The sequence below is a fragment of the Opisthocomus hoazin genome, chromosome 7 (genome assembly GCF_030867145.1).
Source record: "Opisthocomus hoazin isolate bOpiHoa1 chromosome 7, bOpiHoa1.hap1, whole genome shotgun sequence".
NCBI lineage: Eukaryota > Metazoa > Chordata > Aves > Opisthocomiformes > Opisthocomidae > Opisthocomus > Opisthocomus hoazin.
The window spans coordinates 12,865,292-12,891,970 of NC_134420.1; the positions used below are offsets into that span (position 1 = coordinate 12,865,292).

A 26,679-nucleotide genomic window follows, 5' to 3' on the forward strand; every position below is an offset into this window, starting at 1 on the left:
GAACTGACAATGACAGCCTGCAACATATCTGGTGTGTGACTTACATTATTGGGCTTTCAGTGTGGAGGGAAAAGAGTAGCATCCCTGTACAACACCTCATTTTAGACTAAGCACTTGCCATACCAGACATTAAGAGGAAGTTCTGGGGAAAACCACAGCCCTAACAGCCATTTATCTTAATTTTGCTCACAACTCCCGTTTCCCCCAAGGGACATTAACCTACATCTTTGCCACACCTATTAACTTGTAGAATTGTTCTTCAGTCTACCTTGTTTTATGATAGAAAATAAAATGTTATTTGTCACAGAATATGCCTCGGAGGAGAGTCAGTGTTGCTGTTGTTCCTAAATTTAACTCCTTAAACATTCCTGGTCAGTCACCAACAGCTTCACCTATACCTTCAATGCCATCCCTGGTAAGTAAAACCCACAGTTCAAAGATACTACTTTTTGTCTAAAACACTCTGCATACAGCCAAGCCATAGTTACTAAAAAAATGTAAGCTCTTTCATTGTTTTGACTCCAGCCTGTTGAAGAGGATGGACAAAGGTAATTCCTCTTTTGTAAGGGACATATGCCTCCAAAATCTGCCTCCATAGATGATGACTTTGGACGCAGAGCTGAATAGGGCTAGCTGGTCATTCAGAGGCATTAGACATTAGCTGAGGCAATTTGCCTTTTAATCTGTAGTAACATACAGGAAAGGGGTAGTGAAAATAGTTGTCCACTGTAAGAGAGAAGTTTTAACTAGAACCCATAGAAGCTGATTGGACTGTGCTTCCCTTCATTGCCTAAGAGTCCACTAAACTAAAGCTTATAACTGCCATACAGAAATGTATGTGGTACAAATTTAGAAGATCTGGGATTAGTGAACCTATCAGCCTTTGACTTTTTCTTTATAAAATTTTAATAAATTAAATGAGAATCTTATCTGAACTTAATAAATGTATGTAAATGCTTTGGAGGAAAACTCCAAACAGAGATGAGCTAAGATGGCACATAACCTGAAAATTATGCAGTTTTCTGTTAAAAATGTAGGACTATTTAAATGGTGTTGCTGAGAAGCTAAATCTGTTTTACTTTTTAAAAAACAATGTTTGTGCAATTTAGTTATTGTGCACTCAGAGTCAATTGCTTCAGGAACCAAGTGTGTTTCTTTACCATGGTTTATTATAATTTATTTTTGTTTAGAATTTTCCATTGAGAATTTAGCTAATAAATTAATGTTCCTAGGATAATATGGAGAGAAGTAATAATTTTACTGTTCACTGATCAATGTATGAAGAAGAAAGACTTCTTGGAAAACATAAGTGGAGTAGAAGGGAATGTTGCAGAAAATTCTCGTTAGTGTGCAAGCCCATTGTCTACTGTGGTTAGTAGGACTAATTTAGAAGCTCCATATTAAAGATACCTTGCTCATGGGTGTGGAAAGAAAACCTAAGCAGCACATTGACTTTGTCGTTTTATTGAAAACTCGTTTGAAATTAATTCATGGATGTAACATTTATTGGTGTTTGTCACTTACAGTCTGAATCACCTAGTAATGGAAGGAGCAATCTAACATCTACTCCTGTTCTACCAGCACTTCTAGAAAAGTGAGTTTTCTCTAGGTCTTCTCATTACCTATTAAATCCTAGTATGAAATGAAAATTACATAATTTCTGTATTTTCTAACAGAAGTTATACCAAGGCATAGGTATTGAAATCAGTGACACAATATTGGCTTAGGTTGATTCACGATCTGCTAACTATTTTACTGTCACCATCATATTGTTCTTTTCATGTTCAAAGAGTTTACAAGCAGTATTTCAGAACTAAATTGAGCCCACTATGATCATTAGAAGTCATAAAGTAAAAAAATGCAGCAGAAGATTATCCATTTAAACATTTGAGTAGGCCTGCCTTCAGATCCTGACAAAATGAAGAGTATTACATACAATGCAATGCATGTGAATTTTAAAAATATATTTCCATGAGCAACCCTGGGTATGAATATTCCTTAACCTGACTGTCCCATTAATAGAAGTTTGTGTTTTGCCTTTGTGTTTTCAACATGTGGCCAGCTGGTAAAAATCATATTTTGCAATACTATGATATCCAGCATCATGTAGGTTTTTAAATTTATAGGAATAAAGTATATGAAATTCAAAAGTATAATTTATCGTAATAGTAGATGATCAAAATTTTACAGAATGTAAAACAAAGATTAAATTGAGTGGTAATTCTTTTTTTTAGTATAAATTTAATTGAACATTCAGCTAAATTAAAGCATTAGGCTTGAAATCTTAGTTATAACAGCCAGAGAAGTTTGCATTTTAAAATGAAAAAATAGAGATACAGAAGAGGATATTTTTTTCAGCCTGTAGCAAGCAAATACCTCAATATCTATATTTTTCTGATGTCCATAAATTGCAAAAATATTTTTCCTTAAAACATTTGCCCTTTTGACTCTGTATTACTTTCCATTAGCATACATGTCCTGGCTGAATTAAAGTGTGCTGTTGCTGTCCATTTTCCATAATAGTTCCATGAGTCATTCCATGGGTTTAAGTAATAATCCGTTCAGAGTAAAATAATAGCTAGATGGACAAGGAAGACAAAGAATTGTTCTGCTGGAAAGTATGTATATCTACATATTTCTGCAAAAAACTCTTAAGTTCTTCCAGTTGACATTCATGTACACACATAATTTTATACAAGTTCTTGAAACGTAAAGTCTCTGCAATAATAGAATACAAAGATGGGCAATATGAAGACATGTGAAACTGGGATGAGAACAGATGGCATGTTCAAGCTGTTCTACAAGGTCTTTGTAAACAGTTACCATTATGGATACAGGTACTGTTGCATTTGCAAACCTGTGTGTATATACTTTATTCATATGTACAATCAGCCCAGAAAGCAAAAATAAAAAATTGTCAGGCACTTTTCCAAATACCTACCTCTTTCAGGAAATGATGCACATTCTAAGGAAGTTGCTTGCTGATGTTTCAGAAGCAAATCTTACTAAAACATCACATTGATGATGTTGTTGTTGCTACTACTACTTTGGTTGTTTAGACTGTTTGCAGTATCACAATAAAATATCTTCAATATTAATTTAAATCAAAGTTTGTTAGGATGCTTTAAACATGCAAATTAAAAGCTTTAAAATATGTAGATCTCACATCAGTACAGAATATTCATTTTCAGGTATTTTAGATTAGTGCTGAGGCAGGACAAAATTTATCTTATGTCTTTGCTTTATCTCTGTGCTTTACCAAGAATGAAAAGATGCAACAACTGGGAAAACAAAAACAGTGCACTATGGCACTAGTTGTTACAATTCAGCAGAACTCTGCAAGATTTAGACCATCTTTTGAAACTGTACAGAAATTCTGCGGTAAATTCTTACCAGTATGTCTTACTGGATCTTGAGAAAACAAATCATGTTATCAAGTAACAGAAGTAGAACTTGAAATTCGAGTTTCAGCATAAGTATATATGCTATAGTAGTGTAAAATCACATAGTTCAGCAAAGTTTTATATATTTAAACACTTCAAGCTTATATTAATGATGTTTAAAGTCCAAGTGAAAATAATGACTACTGTTAATATGACTTCGTGAGAGAAAGTCCATTGCCCACAGATGGTGTCTATCGGGATGAATTAATCTGCCACTTATTTTAGTGCCAGAAAAATAAGCCCTACAAAAAATGATCAGATTCTAGGAGTTGAAATGGGATCCACTGTTGAGTTTATTAAACCTTGACTTTGATAGATTTGCTACATCATGTCTGAATCACTTAAACTATTTGTACCAGAGTAAAATAAATAAGGACACGTGAGCACTGCAGAAAGAGAGCAATATGTAATGGCTTATCTTTAGGCTAAATGTCCAAAGCTTTTACTTTGAAGTTTTAGTGACAAAAGCTATATATGTGTTTGCATTTTTGTAACCTATGCGTCAGTGCAGTGTATGAAGTCAGCAGAAAGGAGCAGCTGAAAGGCAAATAAGAGAAAGGTTTTGTTAAATTAATATTTGATATTATTTCTATTATTTTCCTCTGGCATAGCAGGCTACAATTTCAAAGATGATTGTTAGAAAGTTGAGGGAAATATTTTAAAGAATAGCAAATAAATGCCACGGATAAGCTTGGAAACAAATGCTCGTTTATTTTTTCAAGAAGACCCCACAAAATGCAAGCTTTAATACCTTAGAAAAATATTAATTACTGTTCTTAAATTACAATATTTTGAAACTAAAGTTTTGCTTAGTGTTTAATTTTTTTGATTTGAAAGACATTTCTCCAATGTACATTAAAGAAGAAAAATCGTGAGTCACAAAATTGTGTGTGATTGTTCTTGGTCAGTAATATACTTCAAATACATTTCAGTGGTGTTATTTTCTGTTTGTCTGTTTCTTTTGTCTTGGCAGTGGTAAGACTAATGGAGAGCCTGACTGTGAAACCCCTACTTCCGTGCTGACACAAAGTGGGCTGGAAGAAATCAATCCTGAAACTAAAGCCAAGATAGAGGAGGAAGCATATAACAAAGGGTGGGAATACTTTACGTGAACTACGTCTGTAAATACGTGCTACCAGATGAGGACATATGTTTTTATAATGTAACTTTAAATGCAAAATGAGTGACATAATTGATATGAGCTCCTAGATGATCATAACTGAAGCAATGTGGGAAACAATGTGAGTGAGCTTCACTTACTGTATTTGCATCATAGCTGTTCACTTTCATCCTTTATTAATGTTAGCCAAACTGTGGAAGAGCAGTAATATTAGAGATTCTGATTTGGGTGGGTGTTATTATGTCAGTAGTGTTCAGCTTCATGACAGGATACTCCAAAACAAGTTTCTACAATGTTTTTTCTGAAAAGTGTACATAGAAATAAGTAAAGAATTGGTATCAACTTGTGCAGTAAACTCATGTTGTTTGTGTCACAAAGTGCTTCACACAACATATATTGGGGCAATTAACAGCTTTGGTATCAATTTCTGAGTGTCAAGCAAAAAACTTTGTACTGTGTGAAGAGAGGCAAAAATTTTGATCCTGCACAATGCAACAAGCCATCTATCTTTTGCATTGATTTGTACTTACGCTCCAGGAAAAAAAAAAATCTAGAGGATGTGTTCAAAATGACTGAAAAATAATAGAGAAATACTTACCAACTTCTTTACAACAGACAAAAGTTGTGCTCTGCTGAGGACTATAACCTCTTTTTCAAGATGATGAATTTGATAACAGAGCTTATATAATCCTCTCTTAAGGAAGGGTGGCTGGCTGTGTGCCATACTCGTGGTCTTTATTGCTGCAACACTGCTACTTGAGTTTTATTGCATGTAACAAAGCATAAAGCTAATTTTTCATTACATAGGAACAGGCTTATACAATGTGCCAAACTAAGAAAAATGGTTTTTGTGTTATAGCTATCAGGAAGGCTTGAAGAAAACCAAAGAACTTCAGGAACTGAAGGAAGAAGATGAAGAGACACCAAAAGAAAGTCATGATGAACATGAAGAAAGTGAAAATGAAGATGAGGTAAAAAACCTGAAAAGCAGGTGAGACAATGGTGTAATATGTCCAGGCAAGAGGAGCGACTTTTATCGGTTTGTGGTACCCAACTAAGTGGATTATAATATTATCTTGACATGTTTTCTTCCAGTCTAGGGACACATATTTGAAATAACAATATTTTCACAGACAGGCATATTCCAAGATAACATAGTTGCAAAATGCAAAACTTTCTATTTTGATATTTCAACCAAAACTGTATGTTGACATCAAGATGCTTCATCTTGATGGAGTTTGGTTTTGATTTGAGGTAAAAAATACTTTGCAGAAGTTCTTTAGATGCCAGAAATAGATCTCTCAGTAGGCATGCATTGTCTCATGAAAGTTGTAATTCAGGAATCTGATGCCCGTGTTTGTGCCATATGTCATTCCCAAAGGGTCTTCACAGGTGAGTCTTTCAGTACATCCACAAGATGAATGCAGATTAAGACAAGCTCCTCAGCTATGTTGGACTAGCTCTGACTTGGACCAGCAGGTCCCTGCTCCTTCTGGAAGCTGAGTAGATGCAGCAGAACAGCACTATGCTGGAGTTCCCGCCTATCAGCAGAGTGACATGTTTATTGCATTCATCTGTACCTAATGCTTTTCATCTATACTGGGGGCTTTTGAATCTTCTGCATATTGTCTCACCTGAAGCATTTGATGCCTAACTGGAAAACTTTTCTGAAATTTTCAACTTTTCTTCAAGTTAATTATTGAGTTTCCTTGATGATTCTACCACCCCATTCGATATACCTACCACTTCCTGCATTTTAAAAGTAAAGAGACTTTTGCATTAGAGAGGAATTGAATGCTGGCCAAAGTAAGTAATACATCCAATACCAAGCTAAAGCAGGAATCCTTACCTGATCCAGAAGAATTCATTCCCATTCCATAACCATTATGGTTGTAAACATCTATTAATTTGAGATTTCAGCCATGTTCAGAAGGACAGCCATCTCACTAGTCATGAAGCTCTTAAGAAGAAATGTTTACAACATGCTCTAATGTTTAGTTTAGTTGAGCAAGCTATGAACAGTGCAGCATTTTAAATCATATCAGGCTCTGAGATTTGTCAGTTCACAGGTGGGAGAAATAGAAGTCAAGTTTACGGTCTTCAGCTGTCTTGCAAATATCACCCATATCTGAGTGTACAGCTCTTCTTAAAAGAACTTAACAGTCTGATTCTTCTTTTACAAGGTGTTTGTATTTGCAAGAAAGATGGTGCATCATACATCTGTGACACTTCTCAAATTGAAACACTTAAGATAATAAATTTGCATATGATTAATATGTAACAGTTTTCTTTTAACTTTGCAGCAGACTTGAAGTCATCATTAATTATTTACATATACTGTACCCCAAACTGTGTAAACACTGGAATGTGGTATGGCTTGTAGTGGCTGCGATAATAATTTTTGCTGTGATGTTGGGAATTTACCATTCATACAACTCCTGTGATGAAAAATCAGAGGGACCTGAAGGGAAGCCCAGCCGTTCTGCTGCCCATCAATATTCCTGGTGGAACTCAGGATTTCAACATGAGCAACGCACTGAATAATAAAGGAACAACCACGTGTTTATAGTACCTGAGCAAGTATGCGTATTAGAACACAATTGTTAAAGGTAGTGCTTAGTCATCTTTATGGTTGTTAAATGTGATCTGTTAGACAAGTGAGTTACTCCACACCATCAGGTTTGGAGATACATTTTGAATATACCTTGCCAAAATTACAATCTGATAAATAATCCTGTCTGAAATGAGTGATACAAATAAAGTAATATTGAGTCATGGTAAGGAATGTGGCAGTAACCAGCAACCAGCAAGACATTTAAAAGAACAATTTGCACAGGACATTGACATCTCTGTTATGATTTTGAAGAAAATCATAAAACCTGCATTTGCAGTTAGCGCTTTACTTTGCATTTCCTGAATTTATTGGTGATTGTTGAAGTACTAATGGCATTTAAGTCCTTTGGGTTTTAAGAGTCTAATTCATTTCCTTATTCATGATTATTGGGTAGAAATAGAAGCTCTTCTATTGAAGGTTAGAATTATATTATCAGACCAAATGCCTTGCTGATAAAGTAATTTTATAAGAGGAATTATCTATATGATTATTTAAATGGAATACAAAGTACATGCATAAATCTGTTTTATGATAGACTTTAAGAATGGGACCACCACTTTAAGTAGGATACACACCAAAATCTAAAATGAGGTCTAGGTGGCAGAGTTGATATCGTCAAATAAATCTGGGAGCTTCTGATATATCAATGGGACATGCTTTGCAACAAATTTGCTTATGCCACTCAGAGTCAATACTGGTTACAGCAGAAAGTAGTTGCTGTCTGGAAGATCAGATGTGTTGCCCAAGCTCAAAATACAGCAGTCTTGGAGGTGGGAAGCAATCCTCAATTCTCCTTTTTTAAAAAAAAAAAATAGGTCTTCAAACCTCTGTATACAGGTGATCACATTAAGTGGATTCTGCCCTATTGCTGATACTGAAAATAGATATCCTTTGAGATCCGCGCTAGGAACACAGTTCTGCCTACAGCCAAAACCCTACCAGTGCCTAGATGAATCAGTACATGAAAGCAGTGAGGACTTTTAAAGAGGTCACTGCATGTTTTTAGTAGTTCATTTTCAGAATCTGATGCCAAGTATGTAACTTCTGATATGCTTTCAAAGCTAAGTTATCAGATTGCGATAGATTAATCTTTTGGCTAGATCTTTTAACAGTTCTGCCTATTTGGGAATTGTGAGTTCTTACACAAGAATGAGAAAGCCTGAAATTTTTAGACAAGCAGTTTCAAAATGGTGAAGCCATTATCTGTAAAAAAAAAAAAGAAACACACCAGCCTAGGGCTGAGACCAAAATGCATGCCACTTAAGGTATACCATATGTACCTGCTGAACATCAATTCTGATTGAAGATGAACTATGTTTGTCTTTCCACGGCTATATGCTTGAATCTAACCACAATATCAAAATCGGTGTGACACTTGATTGCACTCGTGTCTTGCATTCTTCTGGTATTTTCTGACTGATTTACAGGCCTGTTTACCAATTGAAGGATAAGTATGTTACGAAGTACTGTAATTTCAGTTCAGATGCGGTTAGTATTGTTTTGTTTTCTTTTGGTGTAAACACTGAACCTCAAGCTAACTATCAAAGAAAACAGGTTTCTAACTTAGTCAGAAATTTAATTCACATATCTGGCACTAGTAATAAATATCCTGCTGGTGAATTTTGTTTGTTACATATTTAGCCACATGTCTTAAGAGACATTTAAATGGAGAAAGAACAGAAAAATTAAAAAAATTGAAATGCAGACCACTACCACTTTTTTTTGGAGGGGGGAAGTCTATAAACAGTTGGGAGGTTTGTTTATTATTTTAAAGTATATATTGTTGAGGAACAGTGTGCTTAAGGAAGTTCAAAAAGGATAATGGGAAAGTGTCATTTGGTCTGAAATTGTAATTGGTAAAAAGACAGAAGAAGGTTTCTTGCAAATTACTTGGTATCTGTTTGGTTCAGTTAGCATATCTGACTATGAAGAACTACTGTGACATTTCACATACTTCCGGTATTTGAAGAAACTTGTCACTTGCTCTTTGAATACTTCTTTATTAAAATCAACTTCTTTAAGTTAATATTCTTTACAATAGCATTGATAACTTAATAAGACAATAAAAATTGAAGGTAAATTGTCCTGAATATTCAGAATCGTGTATGTCAAAAATTATGGCACTTATTTGATTATATGATTGTGGAAATCTTGAGCACTGGGAAAAATCATTAACAATGCCTATCATCGAATGAATTTGTTGTTATTTGCACTGATGTGGGTCCAACACCTTATTTTAAGTACATGTAGAAAGTTACTGATATCAATAGGACTCTTGAAATGATTGATGTTAAGCACGTGCTAAGTTTTTTTTGGTCAGTGGGTGAACAAGGTCTCCATCCTCTCTTGAAATTCAGCACACTGGCTTTTTGTGGACTTAGTGCACAAGGGCAGATTTCCATAAGTAGTTGTACTGATCTGAACTGAACTACTTGCATGTATAAGGCAAGTATATTTAGGCACAAAGTTATTAATTGTTGTGGGGATTGGACTGAAAGAGGCAAGAGATTTTAATGGGGATGAAAAGATGAAGATAAAGTTTATTTAAAGAAAAAGTTGTTCTTTTTATAACTACTTTGAGCAAACTGTCCACTAAAAATAATGAACCACAATGACTAACAGCACATTAAATGTTTTTGCTTATATTTTTCAGTTAGTTAATGAAGACACCTTTCTTTAACAAGAAACTAGATTGAGTTCAAAAAATATTCTAAATGTAATTTATGTGTGGGATATTAGTTTGCTTTATCTGGAAAAGAAGCCCAACCTCTTCTGTGTTTAAAGATCACATCAGATAACAAGAAATAGGTCTATTATTTATGCTGTTAGCACTGAAATAGTTTTCTTGAGGTGCAATATTTATTTTTCTGCTTTAACAAGACACGTTTATTGTTTTTCCCGCACAGCACAGATGTTTCTAGTAAAAGGAATTTTAAAAGGGCACTATTTTTGTGTATCATATTTAAATTTGTAATACTGTAAGATTTTGCACAAGTGTGCTGGTATTGTACTGTATAGTATCACATACTTGAGTTTTGAAATAAAAGTATGGTTTCAAAGTCATCAGTATTGCTACCTTAGAGTTTTTTTTTTGCCTGCGCTATCTGCATATTAATAGCTATGTCTTATGAAATGCATACTGCCTTGTCTATACTGCATAATGTAGTGCCATGTTACACATACCAAAGGTCTTGTTCTTAGTCTTTCAGTTCTTCAGGAATATGATGTAGAAGAACCAAGCAAACTACTGTTTCAAAAGATAAAGTATTTGTAAGCAGGGTCATCCCTGTCATACCATAGAAACAAGATGAGGGAGGAAACTGAAATATCCTGGAGAGAGTTTAACTCCTGCTTCAGAGGGAGGCTGCCTGTCACTGGGGAGGTTGAACACGGAAAGCCACAAGGGAGATCTGTGACCAAAGCAGACTGAGTGAAAGGTTAGGATTCTTTATTTGCTTTGTGTTCTTGTAGGCTTGGGAGGTTTGGGAAGCCTGGCCTTTGTGGAGACGTGAACTGCCAGACCAGTGGGAAGGAGACAATGTTGAATTTCCACAAAGAACAGAAATGTCACCTCTGAATCTCTGATGGTCTGTGTCAGGGAGAAAAACTTTGGGACAGCGAAAGCCTTCAAAGGAATGACTGTTACCAGGGGAAGACCCTGATCTTTTTATTTTCTACGTGTACTTTTTTTGCAACTTGTTTCCTCTCCTGTTGTCACGCTTCAAGGTTGCTTTAGAAATATAGAGAACATCTAAGTCTGTTGTTCCATATCAAAAGTTTTCTGTGTAGCAATCCTCATCAGCATTTTAAAATGTGCTGGCATGAGATGCCGGGAATTTTCCTTATAGGTTACTGTAAGTATTTAGGTCAAATACTAATTAAACATTCAGTATAAGGCTGGTTTTTTTTTCATCACACAAGTAAAGGTGAAGACCCATAAATAGGTGAAAGACCTTTTATACTGTTACAGTCTATAATTAGCTCTTTCTGAGCCAGGTGTGTGTCCTGGCTGCCAAGAAGGCCAATGGCATTCTGGGGTGCATTAGGAGGAGTGTGGCCAGTAGGTCGAGGGAGGTTCTCCTTCCCCTCTACACTGCCCTGGTGAGGCCCCATCTGGAGTATTGCGTCCAGTTCTGTGCTCCCCAGTTCAAGAAAGATGAAGAGCTACTGGAGAGAGTCCAGCGGAGGGCTACAAGGATGGTGAGGGGACTGGACCATCTCTCCTACGAGGAGAGGCTGAGGGAGCTGGGCTTGTTCAGCCTGAAGAAGAGAAGGCTGCGAGGGGACCTTATAAATGCTGATAAATATCTGAAGGGTGGGTGTCAGGAGGATGGGGCCAAGCTCTTTTCAGTGGTGCCCAGCGACAGGACAAGGAGCAATGGGCACAAACTGAAGCACAGGAAGTTCCATCTGAACACGAGGAAGAACTTCTTCCCTCTGAGGGTGACGGAGCACTGGAACAGGCTGCCCAGGGAGGTGGTGGAGTCTCCTTCTCTGGAGATATTCAAGGCCCGCCTGGACAAGGTCCTCTACAACCTACTGTAGGTGACCCTGCTTCGGTGCGAGGGTTGGACTAGATGACCCACAGAGGTCCCTTCCAACCTCTACCATTCTGTGATTCTGTGACAGTCCAGTTAAGTAATTTTCTATGCTGCTCTGGAACAGGTGAAATACAAAAAGGAAGAAACTGACAAAAAAAAAAAAGGGTATTTCAGTCTCACTTCATCATTCTAAAATTATTTTTTCCATCTCTTAATCTGTAGTTTGCTCTTACAAAATCATGTGAAGGAGCTTATTTTTTTGTTTGGTGTCACAAAGGTCTTTATTTCATTTTTCCAGCTAAAATTCCTACTAAACATCAATAGCATAGACAGAGTTTGACTAAAGGAACTTCACCACAATGGGATAATACCCACAAAGTGTTACAACTTGGAAGGACAATTAGCATACAATTTTAAAATGTCAGAAACCCAGCTTTTGACTAATTTTCATGGTAGGAAAACTTAGCAGTTCAACATAAGCATGGAGATGGTAAGACTTTGTTTAATGTTCTTGGTGTTTTACAGCCACAGTCTACAGAATAACTATTATTTTCTGCTTCTACATTGTAAATTCAAGTGAATCCACTTAGAACTTGCTTCAGTGAGAGTAAGTCTGATTACAGTATTTCAGATTGCCATCACTTTGTAGAGGCAGTTAAGTACAACAGAATAAAGGAGTAAATAGTAATTGAAGCAAGAAATTTGAAGATCTCAAGGAGCTTTACCAACATTTAGTTCCAAACCACAGCCCAAACACAACCCAATTTTCATTTCTGTGTTGTTAATGGAGACATCATTTCATTAAACCACAGCATTCACAGCATTCTCCACTCAGCCCTGTAGATGCCTGCCTATGTTACAGCATACCCACAACCGTGTTACCTGCTGCTGTAAGAGATTGGGCCTGTGTCCAGGCCAAAGTTAATACTATTTTAATATATTAATCAGGAACTTTCTACAATGCAAACAGCAGTTTAAAGAGGTAGCTACTGTTACATTTGTGTTTACAGGACCTTGAAAACACCCTGGAGATGTATGATATCTAAAAGTGTACTGAATCACAAACTGAACATGCTGTAACAAAATCATCCTGTTGCAAAAAAAGGCTTATACCATTCTGAACTGTATAAGCTGCTAAAGTAACTTCTTAATCAGTACTTGTCATTGGTAAGGCCCCAGGTAGAGAGAAAGAGTTAGCAAACTGGGGCTTCCTAGGTGAAAGAAAAGCAGGAGCAGAGGAATAACTCTTTAAATACGTAAGATTGTTGCAAAACACAAGGGAATAAACTATTTTCCATGTCCACTTCCAACAGGAAAAGAATTGAGAGGTTTACACCAGATGATAGGTTTACATCACTGTATGGGTATGTCAGTTTAGACTAGGGAATACCCTTTAACAGTAAAGGACAGTGAAGCACTGGAATAGAGCATTTAAGGAAATGTTAGAAATTTGTCACTGGAAGTCTTTAAGAACAGGTTAGGAAACATCTGTCAGGAATAACATAAATACAGCTGATCCTACTGACACTAAAGGGAACTAGCTGATCTCTTGAACTCTATTCCTGCTCTGTTTGTTGGAATCTCAAAAAAAAAAATTGTTTCTTTGCTAAGACTTCATGAAGGTTTTCTAAGTTATAGCCATGAGGATCACCTGTGTTTTGAATCTGTCTATTGAAATCACAGTTTGTTGGAACTTTGCAAAAGGCAACAGCGAAGGGACTGGCTCCCACCTCTGTCCCTACAGTCTCACAAGGAATCCCTTTGATGGTAGTGTATCTCCAAATCCATTCAAAACTAGGTATCATGTTATCTCTGTTATGGTACCTATTTTTGCATTGGAACTCTGAAGCAAAGGAAGGTAAAGGTACTACATCAAGACAAATAGGATAGTGGGGAAGGGATGCCCTTCAATTCCAAAAGAAAAATCCTATCTGGCATGCTGTGATACAATAGAGAATTCATTTTATTTACAAGATGAATAGACAACATGAGTAATGAGCTGTTAATCAGTAAAACAGGAAAAAACAGCAAAAGAAAAACTTCTTTCAAAGTGTTTACTGACTTAGCAGTCTAACAGTCTTATCTCCCTTCCTCAGCTGTGTTTTCTGAGTCAGCATTAGTTAAATTTTCCAGCAAGCCCTACATGAAAGAAAGAGTAAGGGTGATCAGTGATTTCCAGTCAGTGACCTCACCTTTGAGTGGGACGGTCAACGCATTTGCTCTGACATTGTTTCTATGAAGCAGTGCAGTGACAGCTGAAGTTGCTTTCAAGAAGTCATCTCAAAGGTGGTCTGACAGTATACAATACCTTAACTTTTCTTAGCACAGGAGACAAATCACTTTGATTTTCTTAATTTTCCTAGTCTGTAACAATGGCAACTTATTTTGGAGTTACCTCAGCAGTGTTTTTCGTCTGGGTTATGACATTCATGGCTCAAAATTACTTTATAACAGGTATGTAAAGTTCCACTTTTTAAAGTCTCTTAGTTGAACAGTAAAGTACTTGAAAAACTTAGCTAGATTTGCAAATAAAAATGGGGGGAAGGGACTGTGTGTAAATGTGTTTCTGGCATGGGAAACCACAGGGTTTTTACAATACAGTGCAATGAAAACTAACATACAGAGGAATTTTCATTGTTAGTCTAATTTAATTACTGTCTAAATGCTGTAGCATCATTGTCTACATGCTACAGAACTGCTTGTTTTAAAGATTTGGTATTGCATTTAGGATTAAGTTCAGATCTATTGAAATGTAATTTTATTTTGTATTATTTAAAATACCACAGCAAACAGTTTTGTACAATCCTCAGAGAGAAAAATATGCATGAAACGAGTTCTGCGTGTCTGTGATAAAATGCTGTCTTTAATGAAAAGTGTTTTGCTCTGATTTGGCAATATCCTGACACTGTCTTGATTTGCAATATTGAAAGAAATATGTGACAGGGATCTCACAGTTCATCTCCAGGGCAGCCATGCCTGTCTCCAGTTAATACAGTGCAAAAGTTCCTATTTTGTATAAACCACCTGTTTGAAAAAAATAACATAGGGAATTGCCAACATCATCACACATTTCTTAGATAACCCTCCTCCCTCAAACTCTATTATATGAACCCATTTTTTTCAATCAGGGTCATATAATACCCCTTTCTTCTATATGTTAGTGAAATTTTAATGTCTTCTTCTTCAAATTTCATACTCAACTCGATGCAATCTATTCCAACTGCAGTAGCTACTAGGATATCTGCAGATACTCAGTGTACATCAGATGTTTACAGATGTTTCACTGTAAATTGCAAGGAGTAAATTTTTGTTCTACCTATGTAAAAGAACATACACCATTGTTGCAGACAATTGATTTTCTTATCTACTGAAAGGCTTCTGAAGGAAACCTGAACTGAGTGAATTAGATGCTCAACTCAAGTCTTGTTGAAATTCCACAGGATTGGAGTACCTAACAACAATAGTCTCCTCTAGCCATCCCAACTACTGAATAATTTTCACTGGGGAAATGGAGAGTTTGAGTCGTAGGACTTTTCCTTCCTGATGTTAGGATGCCCCTTAGTTCCCCTCCAAGCCTCCCTTTGGGTACCTACTCTTGCACCCTCTGCTCCTTGGTCCAAGAGCTCCAGTTAAGCTCAGGGCTGATCTCCAGCTGTGTCTTCGAGCTGTGTTGTACCATGCCCCGTCCCCTCCTGTACGCACTGACTGGGCTTCACGGATGGACTCTGGACTTAGATTGTAGGTAGCCTTGTCTCCAGGATGGACTTCAGGCATGTGTTATATGTAGCACCATCTTTGGCTGTACCCAAGTGGACTTTCTGGATGAACCCTGCATCTGACTCATTGTCTTGCTCTCTCTGGGGCTGTCAGTGAGACTTACCACTGTGGTCCTGTTCAGATGCTGTGGGACTGTGCCCTGGTCAGTGAGGGCACTGTCCTGCCTGTGCTATGGTCACCCACGGCTCCTGGCTCCTCTTTCCTTGTGGAACAGCCTCATTCTTGCTGCTCCCTGACATCAGCAGCCAAAGGAAACTCTAATAAATCAAGAGTGAAGGCTTGGCACAAGGCAAAGAGACAGAAACAACCGCTTCCCTAAAAAAGCAAGGAGAGAACTAATGCACAATAAAGCCAATACCTACAGCTTACAGAAAGTGAATAGTTTTCTTCCTGTCCTATGACAATTTTGTCTTGTGAGATTCTTCTGTCTATGTCTTCCCACCTTCCTCAGTAAAACAGATTTTTCACGCAAGACCCAAATACTGACGAGAATGTCCCATTATTAGTAGGTTAACTAAATACAGCAAAGCTTAAAAGACGTGCTGCTATGTGCAGCTTGTGGACGAAAAAGGATAACTTACTTCTAAAGGATTAGTCTGTCTCCCGTACAAACTCAGTCATCTTTAGAATGGAGTTCAGAGCTGACTTAAGAAGTGAGGAAAAGACTTGAAGAGGCTACTGTTCTCTTTCTGGATTTCTTCCTCACACTGTAAAACCATCTGGAATTTATATTGAAGCTGATAACTTTGCCAAAGAATTTCTTTTACTTCACCATTTTGTTTTAAAAGGCTTAGCAAATTCTAAGGTACAACTTTGGTCTGTGTCCTACAGTCACTTTTCTTATCACATAAGACTTAATTTTCTGGTACTGAATTTTTGTATTATGCTATGTATCTATCAGACAATTCTTACGTAAAAATATTCGTCCTGTAACTGGATGACTAAGGACTGTAACAGTTTACAAGTATCTAGGTAACTTTCTAAGGTTTCACGAAATTCTGTTCAGTCAGCTGCTCAGCTTTATTTGAAATTTGTAAAGTTGGTCATTGAGAAACTTTCATTCTCAACATTACATTTTTTAAAAGTTGTGTTAGCTCAAATCTAAAGATAGAAAAATAATTGTCTAAAAGTAAGCAATAAGAGTGAAGTCTGAGCATAAAAAGTAGTAAAGGGAGAAAGGAATTAAGCATAAATCCTAGAGGAGGAGTGGGGTCTTGAAAACGAAGAAGGAGGAATTGTGGGACATGCCTCAGCAGCTGAGAAACCATTCTCAAAAAGGACCGGGAGAGTTGCCTGTTAGCAAAAGGGAATCAAGAAAACTTAACATTGGAACACCTAGAAGAGAATAGAATAGACTATTTCAGTTGGAAGGGACCTATAATGATCATCTAGTCCAACTGCCTCACCAATTCAGGATTTACCAACTTAAAGCACGTTATTAAGGGCATTGTCCAAACGCCTCTTAAACACTGACAGGCTTGGCACATGGACTACCTCTCTAGGAAGCCTGTTCCAGTGTTTGAGCTCTCTGACACGGAAGTACTTTGGCCAAAATGAAGACATACAAAAGGACATTTATGAAGGCAGCCTGGCTGAACGGAAGAAATTCGACAGTGTGAATCATCTTCACACTGGGACTACTTGGATAGATTTGAGGTCCATGATACCTACACACACCTTCACTGAGCAACAGGGCTTCTCTGCATCCTCATGCAATATGTTTGGGCTTGTCTTATGTTCAGGTCAGGGCCGGATGCAGCCATGATTTGGCTATGGGGACTACTCAAGTGTTCAGTGGCTCACCTGCCTTGTGACTGGGTCTACACCATACCAGGAAGTGTTAATGGGAGGCCACAGCCTCCATCGCTGCTGAGGTAAATTCACCTGATTCAGTAATTGCTCTACAGAACATTTAAGTCCAATTAAACTAAATGTAAGGACAGCAGAGATGTATCTTTTGCCAGAAGCCATTTCCAAACCCACCACATCCAGTGGGAGCAGGAGTGAAAACCCTGCTTCTCCTTCAGCACTCCACACAAGCTCAGTCATCTTTTTATCCTCTTCTCATCAAAGGAGTGGCTTGGCTGCTCGTTCTATCTTTTCATTCATAAAATTCAATTTAACCTCTGTTGCTAAGAAGTCATGTAGTGGATCTGCAGGCATCACTTCATCCTGCCTTGTATGCCTTTTTTGATAGAAATTAGTTTTCTACTATCCTCAAGCTAGAAACTTTTAACAATGTTCAATTCATTTGAACATGATCTTAAATTCTTCATAAGGAATAAATGTTCACATTCAAATACTAACCTTCAATATTTATGTCTAAATTACAGGTTCCATTCTTTCATCTTGCAGGATCACAGGTGTAGGAATTTATCTTGAGGAGAAAGTGAATTTGTCAGAAGCAAGTAATGCATGTAATCAACTGAATCTACAATTGGCAAGTAAAGACCAAGTTGCAAAGGCTTTGAAACATGGCTTTGAAACATGCAGGTATATGACATCAATTAGAGTCTCGCTACCTTTAGAGAATGCCTTTACACACATCTGAGGCTGGTGATAAATCTAATATTAAAAGGCTGATGCTTTTTATTGTAGCTATGGATGGGTGAAAGATGGATTGCTTGTTGTTCCTCGGATAACATCCAACAAGAAATGTGGTAAGGGCAATGTTGGACTAGTGCAATGGCATGCTGAACCCTTTAAAACATTTAACGTTTACTGCTTCAATTCCTCAGGTAAGCATGACAACTGCATTTTATGTGTTTTGGTTTGGTTTTTGTTATTTTTTTAGTATCTGCATGGAAAAATCATAACAAGTGTTCTTCTAATTTGTTGGGCCTTTCCCCCCCCAATCTTCAATGTTGTCAAGCTATATTTACCTCTGTAGGGGAAGAAAGCTTCAAAGAAATACAAAAGGTCAATTCAGTTAATCTGAAATAATAATTTGGTGCTGCCATGAAAGTGCTTGAAGAAGAGTTGCTTTTACCAATCTGTAATGTCGACACAATGCTCTTGATATTTTGGTTATTTAGGCATGTTAATTTGAAAGACAGTGAATCGAAACTTTAACCGGGGTATCTGTGTGTTGTGTGTGCTTTCTTGCAAAAGGACCAAGAGTGGGTACTTTTGGAAAAGTTGAATTTTTTTTTATAAAAGTAAATATATCCATTAAACTAAATTAAAATATAAGCTAGAACAGCTGAGAGACCATAAAATTAACTAGATTTCCAATCTATTACAAGTAAAATCAAACAGCTTCTTTTAATGTGCATCATCCTATGTGTGAACAGACTTGTCCTTCCCCTCGTTCTTAACTGTCTGTTCCCAGATTGAAGATACAACAGTGGAACCTGGGCCTTGATATAAGTTAGATCTTCTCAGCACAATAGATCAGTATTGTTTCGTAATGCCTTCTGTGGTATTAACTAAAAATAAGTATTTAACTAGAGGCATTGTCTTCCTGCTACTGTCCCATACCTATGGTTATTATGTAACAACCAGACAATAATTAGACCATATACAGGATCAATAAATTATTTCTAATTAGTCCCTAGACCTTGCCAATGAGTTTTAGATAATAAGAGCAAGAGATTATGTACAAAATCCTGAAAGTTTTCACAAAAGATATGTGAACAAGGGTTGGAAAGAGCAGGAGAAAGATGGATATGCAAGATATGCCCATGCAAAGATATAAAGCCCTAAGACCACATCTGGTGACTGTGAACATTGGAGCTTACGAAGGGACTGTTGGGATGAAGACCATGCCTTTGGGACTTTGTTCATGATCCTGGGTCATTTTAGTGAAGGAGCATAGGTGATGTGAGTAGTCTGCTTACAAAGTGTCTGACTGCTGGTAAGAAAGCGCTGCAGAGAGAAAGCAGCATTAAAAATTGACATCACCTAGCCTGTGAAGTTAAAAATTACACAGTCAAGCTAACGTAGTTTTTCTCTACTGTCCATAGCTTTTATTGATGAATGCGTAGGTGTATTAGGATTCAGGCAACATGCTCTAAAAGAAGCTACTCCTATTGGTGCTGTTATTTCTTCTGTTTCTATGTAACATGGTGTTTCAGTGCATTAAATATGTGTTATTCTGCATCAGAAATGTTGGCTAGATTGGGTAATGCTAAGGAGGTTGCAAGTAATTCCAAAATACTTGCTTTGTTTAGCTTTAATTAAAAAAAAAAATTGTTCTGTTACTGTATGTGAAGGAAGTTAAACTTGTTGAATGGTTAGAAAATAACTTAAAGTAACATATATTTGACATTGGGATGATTCTGCAGTTCTTTTTCTTAATTGCCAGTCTGTTGCCTGTTCTAGGCATTTATTACCCAAAATATTTGGCAGAAGCTCGTTCTGTCAATTGTCTTTGTGCCAAAGAAATGCCAAAATCACTTGAAAACTGTAGTGGAAAAAGTAAAACGTCCCTGCCATTTAGCTTTTTATTCTGTGAATGTAACTGCGTCATCAGACTTCCCATGGGGATTCATCTGGAGAAGAATACATATGTTGTTTCCCTGTTATTTATGTTGTAATCTGCTTGTTACTTCAGTGAAATTTTTATCACTTTACAGAATATAGAACTTCACTAGAAAAGAATTTTCAGACAAGCCTGATTCAGAACTCAGCTTTTCCATTTACATATAAAAGTCCACTTGTACCCGCATTCTTATATAGGCAACATTCACATCATTTAAATGGCTGAATTTCTGAGTGTGCCTGAAGTTTGTTTTTTTCTAGCCCCCATTAGAATTGTGTCACTTTTTTATCTGACACTGGTGCCTGGTTTACTTGAAAGTTTTATGGGCCACTACTGTTTCCAGGAAATCAAAGTAGTTTTCCAAGTATCAACAGTGCATGCATATGATTTTAACATATACATAATATAATATTTTTGAATATTGGATCTGCAGTTAAGTCTCCTGCTATGCAGGAGGTCATGTTATTTTTTTTTCTTATGCATTATTATTCTAAGTACTTTTTAGGAGCAATCTTGTCATTGGTATGTGTCACCATTTAGAGCAGGGCAGCAATAAACGGAGTGGCAGATGCTCTCTATTAACCCCCACCCTCCCACCGGAGGAAGGGAAAAAGGAGGAGAAGGGAGTCTTACAAATTGAATATTAAAGGTTTTACTAATAATACTAATAACATTAATAATAAGAGAAATAATGCAAAATATACAAAACTGATACTGACTTTCCCGGAGCTGGGTGCCGGGGCGCTGGCGTCCGGCCAGCAGCTGCCGGGCATCACCACGAAGTCCAGGACTGGCCTCCAGCAGGCAGGAACTGGACTCATGGATGCACGAATAGGAATCCGGATCAGGATCCCAGGCAGAACAACGAGCGGGGTCCTCTTCAGAAGCCGGCTATGGATGAAGGGAGTGAGACCCTCGTGATGCCCCAGCTTTAAACTGAGTATGATGGGCATGGAGTGGAATACCTAGTTATAAAATGAGCACCACACTTGCTCAAAAAAGTGTTTAACTATGTAATGATTAAAAGTGTGTAATCTGGGTTCTAGCCACATATTTGAAATAGGCATGGCTGATTTGGGTAAGGCATTTGTGAATAAACAAATGATTTCTAGAAGGCAATGACTGAGGATCAATTTCAATAAACGTGTGTACAGTCAGTACAAAACTAACATGCAACACAACTCTTACGTATTTCCTTTCCCTGCTGCAGATGTTCAGATTAATTCATGTAAACCAGATCCAACTACAACCATATTACCTTCATCAAGTGCACCAACGGACTTAACTGCATATCCTGGCTCTGATTTGACTGAGAACATCACAGCAGTGCCCAACGTGACTGAGTCAGAACAATCCCTGAAAAATATAAAATTTCGTGTAATATGTATAACTGAAACTATATTACCAACAGAGGGGACTACTACAAAAATGCCAGAGGAATATTCACCAGTTGACTCTCCTAACTACAATTCCCATGCTGCCTTTAAGAATAATGCCATTGTCTTTGGAGGTAAAGGCCATATATGGTAGCTATTTAATCAGAAGAGCTAGTTACGTAATGTTAGTAGTAACATCTATTTACTGCTATTTTTGCTTGCTACTCCAGTATCCATTTTGATACAGCTGAACATGGAGGCAGAATAGGAGTGTTATGGTTTTGCAAAAGCAAAGTTTATAAGGCAGAGGATTTGAAAATAATTTTTAAGTAGAACTAAGATCTTATTTTATACTTTTTCATAATATTTTAATATGAAATGGTGGAAGTTCATTCTGGTTAACGTAATTTGGGGAAAATACATTTCTGAGAAAGTCTTAGCAAGCACCATGTGCTCAGAGTAATGGAAAGCTCAGCAGGCGCTTAAAAAGCAAAGAATCCAAGAAGGTTTTAAGGAGAATTGTTGTTCTCCAAACATGGAGGTGCTCTCAAGATATGAGGTGTGAGTAAGTAATCCTAAAATACAGCAACTGAGAAGTAGACTAAATATGAGGAAAAGCATTCTAACTGTAGGATCGTTACTCACGAAAATGTGTTCTCTAGGCAGGTTGTAAAAACCCTCCAATGAGCAGATTAGACAAACATCTGCCATGATTGCCTAAATACCTGGTTTAGCCTCTCTTGAAAAAATGACCAGGAGTAACTAACCTTTTGCAATTCTTAATACCTCTATTCTTGAGTTGATGTGTACATACCTCTTATACTAGGCTGTTTTTAGAAGAATATGCATTTATGCTCATGGGCCTTTAGAAAGTCAGAATTAAGTACATACAAAAACTCTATGCTTACCTCACTTTTATCTCTAGGTATCCCCACTGCACTTCTTGTACTGGCAGTCACCTTCTTCATTATTTCAGTTGTTCTAACAGTCTGCTATATCAAAAAGTAAGTTTTTCTTTTTTTTTCTCCTGCACTGATTTAACTCCTAGAGTACAACCAGTAAGTATGTTAAATACATTGCTAAAGAGCAGAGAAGTAATGATAAAGACATAACAGTGTAGCACAAAGAACAAAATATTAAACCCTGTTGTTATGCAGATAAAGTTTGTTGTTGCTCTTGCCATTCCCTGCATTAGAAAAGGAACCGAAGACAAATATTGCCTATATTTGATTAGTCAGTCATGCCTAGCGTGAAACACTTCCAAGTGTGCCAAAATAGCAACAGTGAAGTGCCCATCTGTTTGTATATAAGCCTGTTTATGCACTTTTATTCTTGTTTCTTTTTATGTCAGACTCAAGGTAAAAGTTTTTATTCTTGGACTATGATTGTGCTCAGAAAAAAAGAAATTGTTGAGCTCATTTGTCACGTGTAAAGATCTTCCACACAGTGCATCATTAAATCGTATCAAAAAGTTGTGTGCATTTCACAGAATCACAGAATCACAGAACCACAGAATGTTCGGGATTGGAAGGGACCTCTGTGGGTCATCTAGTCCAACCCCCCTGCCGAAGCAGGGTCTCCTACAGCAGGCTGCACAGGACCTTGTCCAGGCGGGTCTTGAATATCTCCAGAGAAGGAGACTCCACCACCTCCCTGGGCAGCCTGTTCCAGTGCTCCGTCACCCTCAGAGGGAAGTTCTTCCTCATGTTCAGACAGAACTTCCTATGCTTCAGTTTGTGCCCATTGCCCCTTGTCCTGTCGCTGGGCACCACTGAAAAGAGTTTGGCCCCATCCTCCTGACACCCACCCTTCAGATATTTATAAGCATTTATAAGGTCCCCTCTCAGCCTTCTCTTCTTCAGGCTAAACAAGCCCAGCTCCCTCAGTCTTTCTTTGTAGGAGAGATGCTGCAGTCCCCTCATCATCCTCGTAGCCCTCCGCTGGACTCTCTCCAGTAGCTCCTCATCTTTCTTGAACTGGGGAGCACAGAACTGGACGCAGTACTCCAGATGGGGCCTCACTAGGGCAGTGTAGAGGGGAAGGAGAACCTCCCTCAACCTGCTGGCCACACTCCTCCTAATACATCCCAGGATCCCACTGGCCTTCTTGGCAACAAGGGCACACTGCTGGCTCATGGTCAACATGACGTCCACCAAGACACCCAGGTCCGTCTCCACAGAGCTGCCCTGCAGCATGTCCACCCCAAGCCTGTATTGGTGCATGGGATTGTTCCTCCCCAGGTGCAGGACCCTGCCCTTGCCCTTTTTGAACCTCATCAGGTTCCTCTCAGCCCAACTTTCCAGCCTGTCCAGGTCACGCTGAATGGCAGCACAGCCTTCTGGTGTATCTACCACTCCTCCGAGTTTTGTACCATCAGCAAACTTGCTGAGGGTACATTCTAACTCTTCATCCAGGTCCTTGATGAAGAAGTTGAACAAGACTGGGCCCAGTACTGACCCCTGGGGGGCACCACTAGTTACCAGCCTCCAACTAGACTCAGCGCCGCTGATGACAACCCTCTGAGTTCTGCCATTCAGCCAATTCTCAATCCAGCTCACCGACCACTCATCCAGCCCACACTTCCTCAGCTTCCCTAGGAGGATGTTATGGGAGACAGTGTCAAATAAGCCCAGATAGCTTTACCATCGTGTACCACAAATCCTGAATACACATTGTCTGTTTTTTAAAAAAATACAAAAATACTGCTTGAAAAAGCACAATGATCCTAGCATGCCACTATTCTCTGTGAGACTTTTGCTTGAGTATGGCAAAGTTAATTCTAGATATTTCTCACTTTATTTCTTGAATGATACTACCAAACTATGTCAGCGTTTCTGCTTTACTATCTTTTTTCTATTTAAAGGTACAAGAAAACCTTCCCATTTTCAAACAAGAATCAGCAAAAAGAAATGGTTGAAACTACTGCTCTCGAAGAGGTTAAGTCAAATGACAAAACACATGAGAAGGAAACAAAGAATAATGGAAAAAAGGTAGAAGAGTCTAAAACCAAGCCTGAGGCCACAGTAAAATGTCTAGAAGCAGAAGTGTAAGGGGAAGAATGTACACTTCTTGACAGAAATATAAAAAGAAGTACACAGAACTTAGCAATGCTTTTAAACATGGGTGATTGTAAATACTCACAAATGCATATTTTCTTTATCTTAACATATGAAAGCTTGTTTTTTTAATAATTACATCTTTAGCTATAAATGGTCTTGCAGAAGAACATGCTATCTTATTTACTTGAAATAAATAAATCCATATTACAGCTTATTTTTCTTCTTTAATAGAGAAGTAATTAGGAATATGCTATTAATGACATGAAGCATGTTAACTATTTGCACAGAATTCAGATCAATATGTAATGAAAAGGGTTTTTTTAATCTGGCTGGAGGATGTCTGCTAACTTAAGGTCTAAAATAAAATGCTGATACTGTAGCTCTTCCTCATGTAGACTAGCTTATTTCCATTAAGTAGTTGCATACTGTTTTTAAAAAGTCTGTTTACACAAGCAGAAGAAATAAGTCTGTTTACAAGCGAGTAAAAAATCAAAGGATCAACCCACTGTCATTCAAATACCCAAGGAAGGGTACAAAGATGCTGATGTTTATATATATACAGAAATTAATAATTTTCTTGGAGTTCATCATCACATCATAATTTTCAGTTTTATTTATTGAAACCTGTATCATTCTTCTGCACCAGATATTTGATGGGGGGAAAAACCCCTTGAATAGTATCTCAACAGTTATATTTAAGATCTGTTGTGTATATTTAAGTGTGGCTTTCATAATAAAGATCTCAAGTGGTATGGGACATTTACAGTACTTCATAAAAAAATTAAGTATGGTAGATATGTTTGTCTGGACAATTTATTCTCATGAAAACTGTCTCATGGTAGCAAGAGCTCATATAACAACATCACAGAAGTATTTAGTTGTTAGAACAACACTAGCAATTTATCAAATATTTTCTTGAATAAATGGTTTGGATAACTTATTTTTATATGTGAAGCAGGTTATTATGGCAAAGGAACTGTCTTTTTAGATCAAGCAGCTTGAAAAACATCATCTTAAATAAAATAACAATAGAACTCACCTGCTTATATTGTGTTTTCTACAGTGTAGGATCCTGTGTTATGAATGTTCATCTTTTTAATTCAGAAATTTAAAAATTGCCCAGTGGTTATATGTTCCACTAGATAGTGAGTTATAGTATATTGCTAATAACATACTTAGAGATTCCCTGTGTTGTTGTTTGTTTTCTCTGTGGTTTTTTTTAAATTTTTTTAATAGCTCAGAAATAATTCATGGCTCCAAGAGTCTGGACTGTGTTGATACGCAGTCCACCACTGCCATTAAAGCTATACTACTGCAGAACGACTGTGATTCAGTACAGCTCTAAACCCCACCAATTTCAGATGTCCATCAACACAATTTCAGCAGAAAAATGTGCAACAGACAAAAGCGCTAGATATAGCCTTCCCACTCAGTTAAGTAATTCCTGTTCTTGCAAAACACGGCAGTAATGTCATGCATCTCCCCAGACAACCTGAATGAAAGCACTCTATGCCGTGTGAGCAGTGGGACTAGACAGCAGAAATATGGCCGTCGGGAAAGGCCACAGCCAACACTTGTCATGACGGTGTCAGAATAGCAAACAGGCTTAAGGACACAGGCAATGCTAGTGGATTCCAGGTAATTTTGGACTTTTGTTTTTATTACAATTTGCCTTCTGCCTCTCTTTTCCATGATTTAGAGATTAGAAATTACCTGTTTCTATTCTTTCTCCATTCTTTTCCCTACCACCAAGAGATAATTATCTGTCACTTCTCTTACTCTCCTACTAATACTACGTCTGTTCCACAGGTATCAACTTCCATTTCTCTCAGATCGTCTCATTCACACCTAAAGAAATTCAGAAAATTGTTCTCTTACTCCGCTCCGGCTGGAAGTTTGTTGCTTCTGTTTTAGATCTAAATAAGGGCTCTTCTTCCCCTGAAGTGTTTACTTTCTAAAAAAAATCTATACTAGCTGCTATAATAAGATATTGTCTTAGCCTATAAATGTCTTGGTTTATCATGTACCTTAAAAACTCAGACAGCTTCACACTGACACCTGGCCCATGCACAGTTTGATCTGCCTCTCCTTTCCATTACACAATTTACGCCAACGTTAGAAAGGCTGAAAGGAACTTTTTACACTGTTCCATATGTAATAAAAGCTAGCTGTAAATACTAATCAACAAGTACTGTATTTGATATTGTCTGTATATAATGAGTACTATTCAGTCACATTCAAATTAGAACGTACAAAAGGTTCTTGC

At 37.5% G+C, this 26,679-nt stretch overlaps 2 protein-coding genes across 8 annotated transcripts in view; both read left to right on the forward strand.

Moving 5' to 3' along the window:
- Positions 1–10,144, forward strand: part of IRAG1 (inositol 1,4,5-triphosphate receptor associated 1) — a 121,333-nt gene extending 111,189 nt beyond the window's left edge. For 6 of the 7 annotated variants that reach the window (XM_075426473.1, XM_075426467.1, XM_075426472.1 and 3 more), the window contains 5 exons: positions 308–415; positions 1,527–1,594; positions 4,417–4,536; positions 5,423–5,554; positions 6,867–10,144. In XM_075426473.1, the coding sequence (XP_075282588.1) occupies positions 308–415; positions 1,527–1,594; positions 4,417–4,536; positions 5,423–5,554; positions 6,867–7,107 (669 nt within the window). In that variant the 3' untranslated portion in view covers positions 7,108–10,144. The remainder of the gene's footprint in view (positions 1–307; positions 416–1,526; positions 1,595–4,416; positions 4,537–5,422; positions 5,555–6,866) is intronic. The other variant, XM_075426471.1, reaches the window with a different exon arrangement.
- A 3,829-nt stretch (positions 10,145–13,973) lies between these two features.
- Positions 13,974–25,403, forward strand: LYVE1 (lymphatic vessel endothelial hyaluronan receptor 1). The gene is made up of 6 exons (XM_009931200.2): positions 13,974–14,172; positions 17,829–17,988; positions 18,094–18,233; positions 21,189–21,488; positions 22,280–22,358; positions 24,218–25,403. The coding sequence occupies exons 1-6, from the start codon at positions 14,091–14,093 to the stop codon at positions 24,402–24,404; spliced, it is 948 nt and encodes a 315-aa protein (XP_009929502.2). The 5' UTR covers positions 13,974–14,090; the 3' UTR covers positions 24,405–25,403.
- The last annotated feature ends 1,276 nt before the right edge of the window (positions 25,404–26,679 follow it).

Bases quoted from the DNA above. Each gene is read 5' to 3' on its own strand.
- LYVE1 (XM_009931200.2), top strand. From the start codon at position 14,091: ATGGCAACTTATTTTGGAGTTACCTCAGCAGTGTTTTTCGTCTGGGTT. The intron at 17,989-18,093 runs GTATATGACATC...TTTTTATTGTAG, and splicing joins CATGGCTTTGAAACATGCAG to CTATGGATGGGTGAAAGATG. The intron at 21,489-22,279 runs GTAAAGGCCATA...TTTTATCTCTAG, and splicing joins TAATGCCATTGTCTTTGGAG to GTATCCCCACTGCACTTCTT.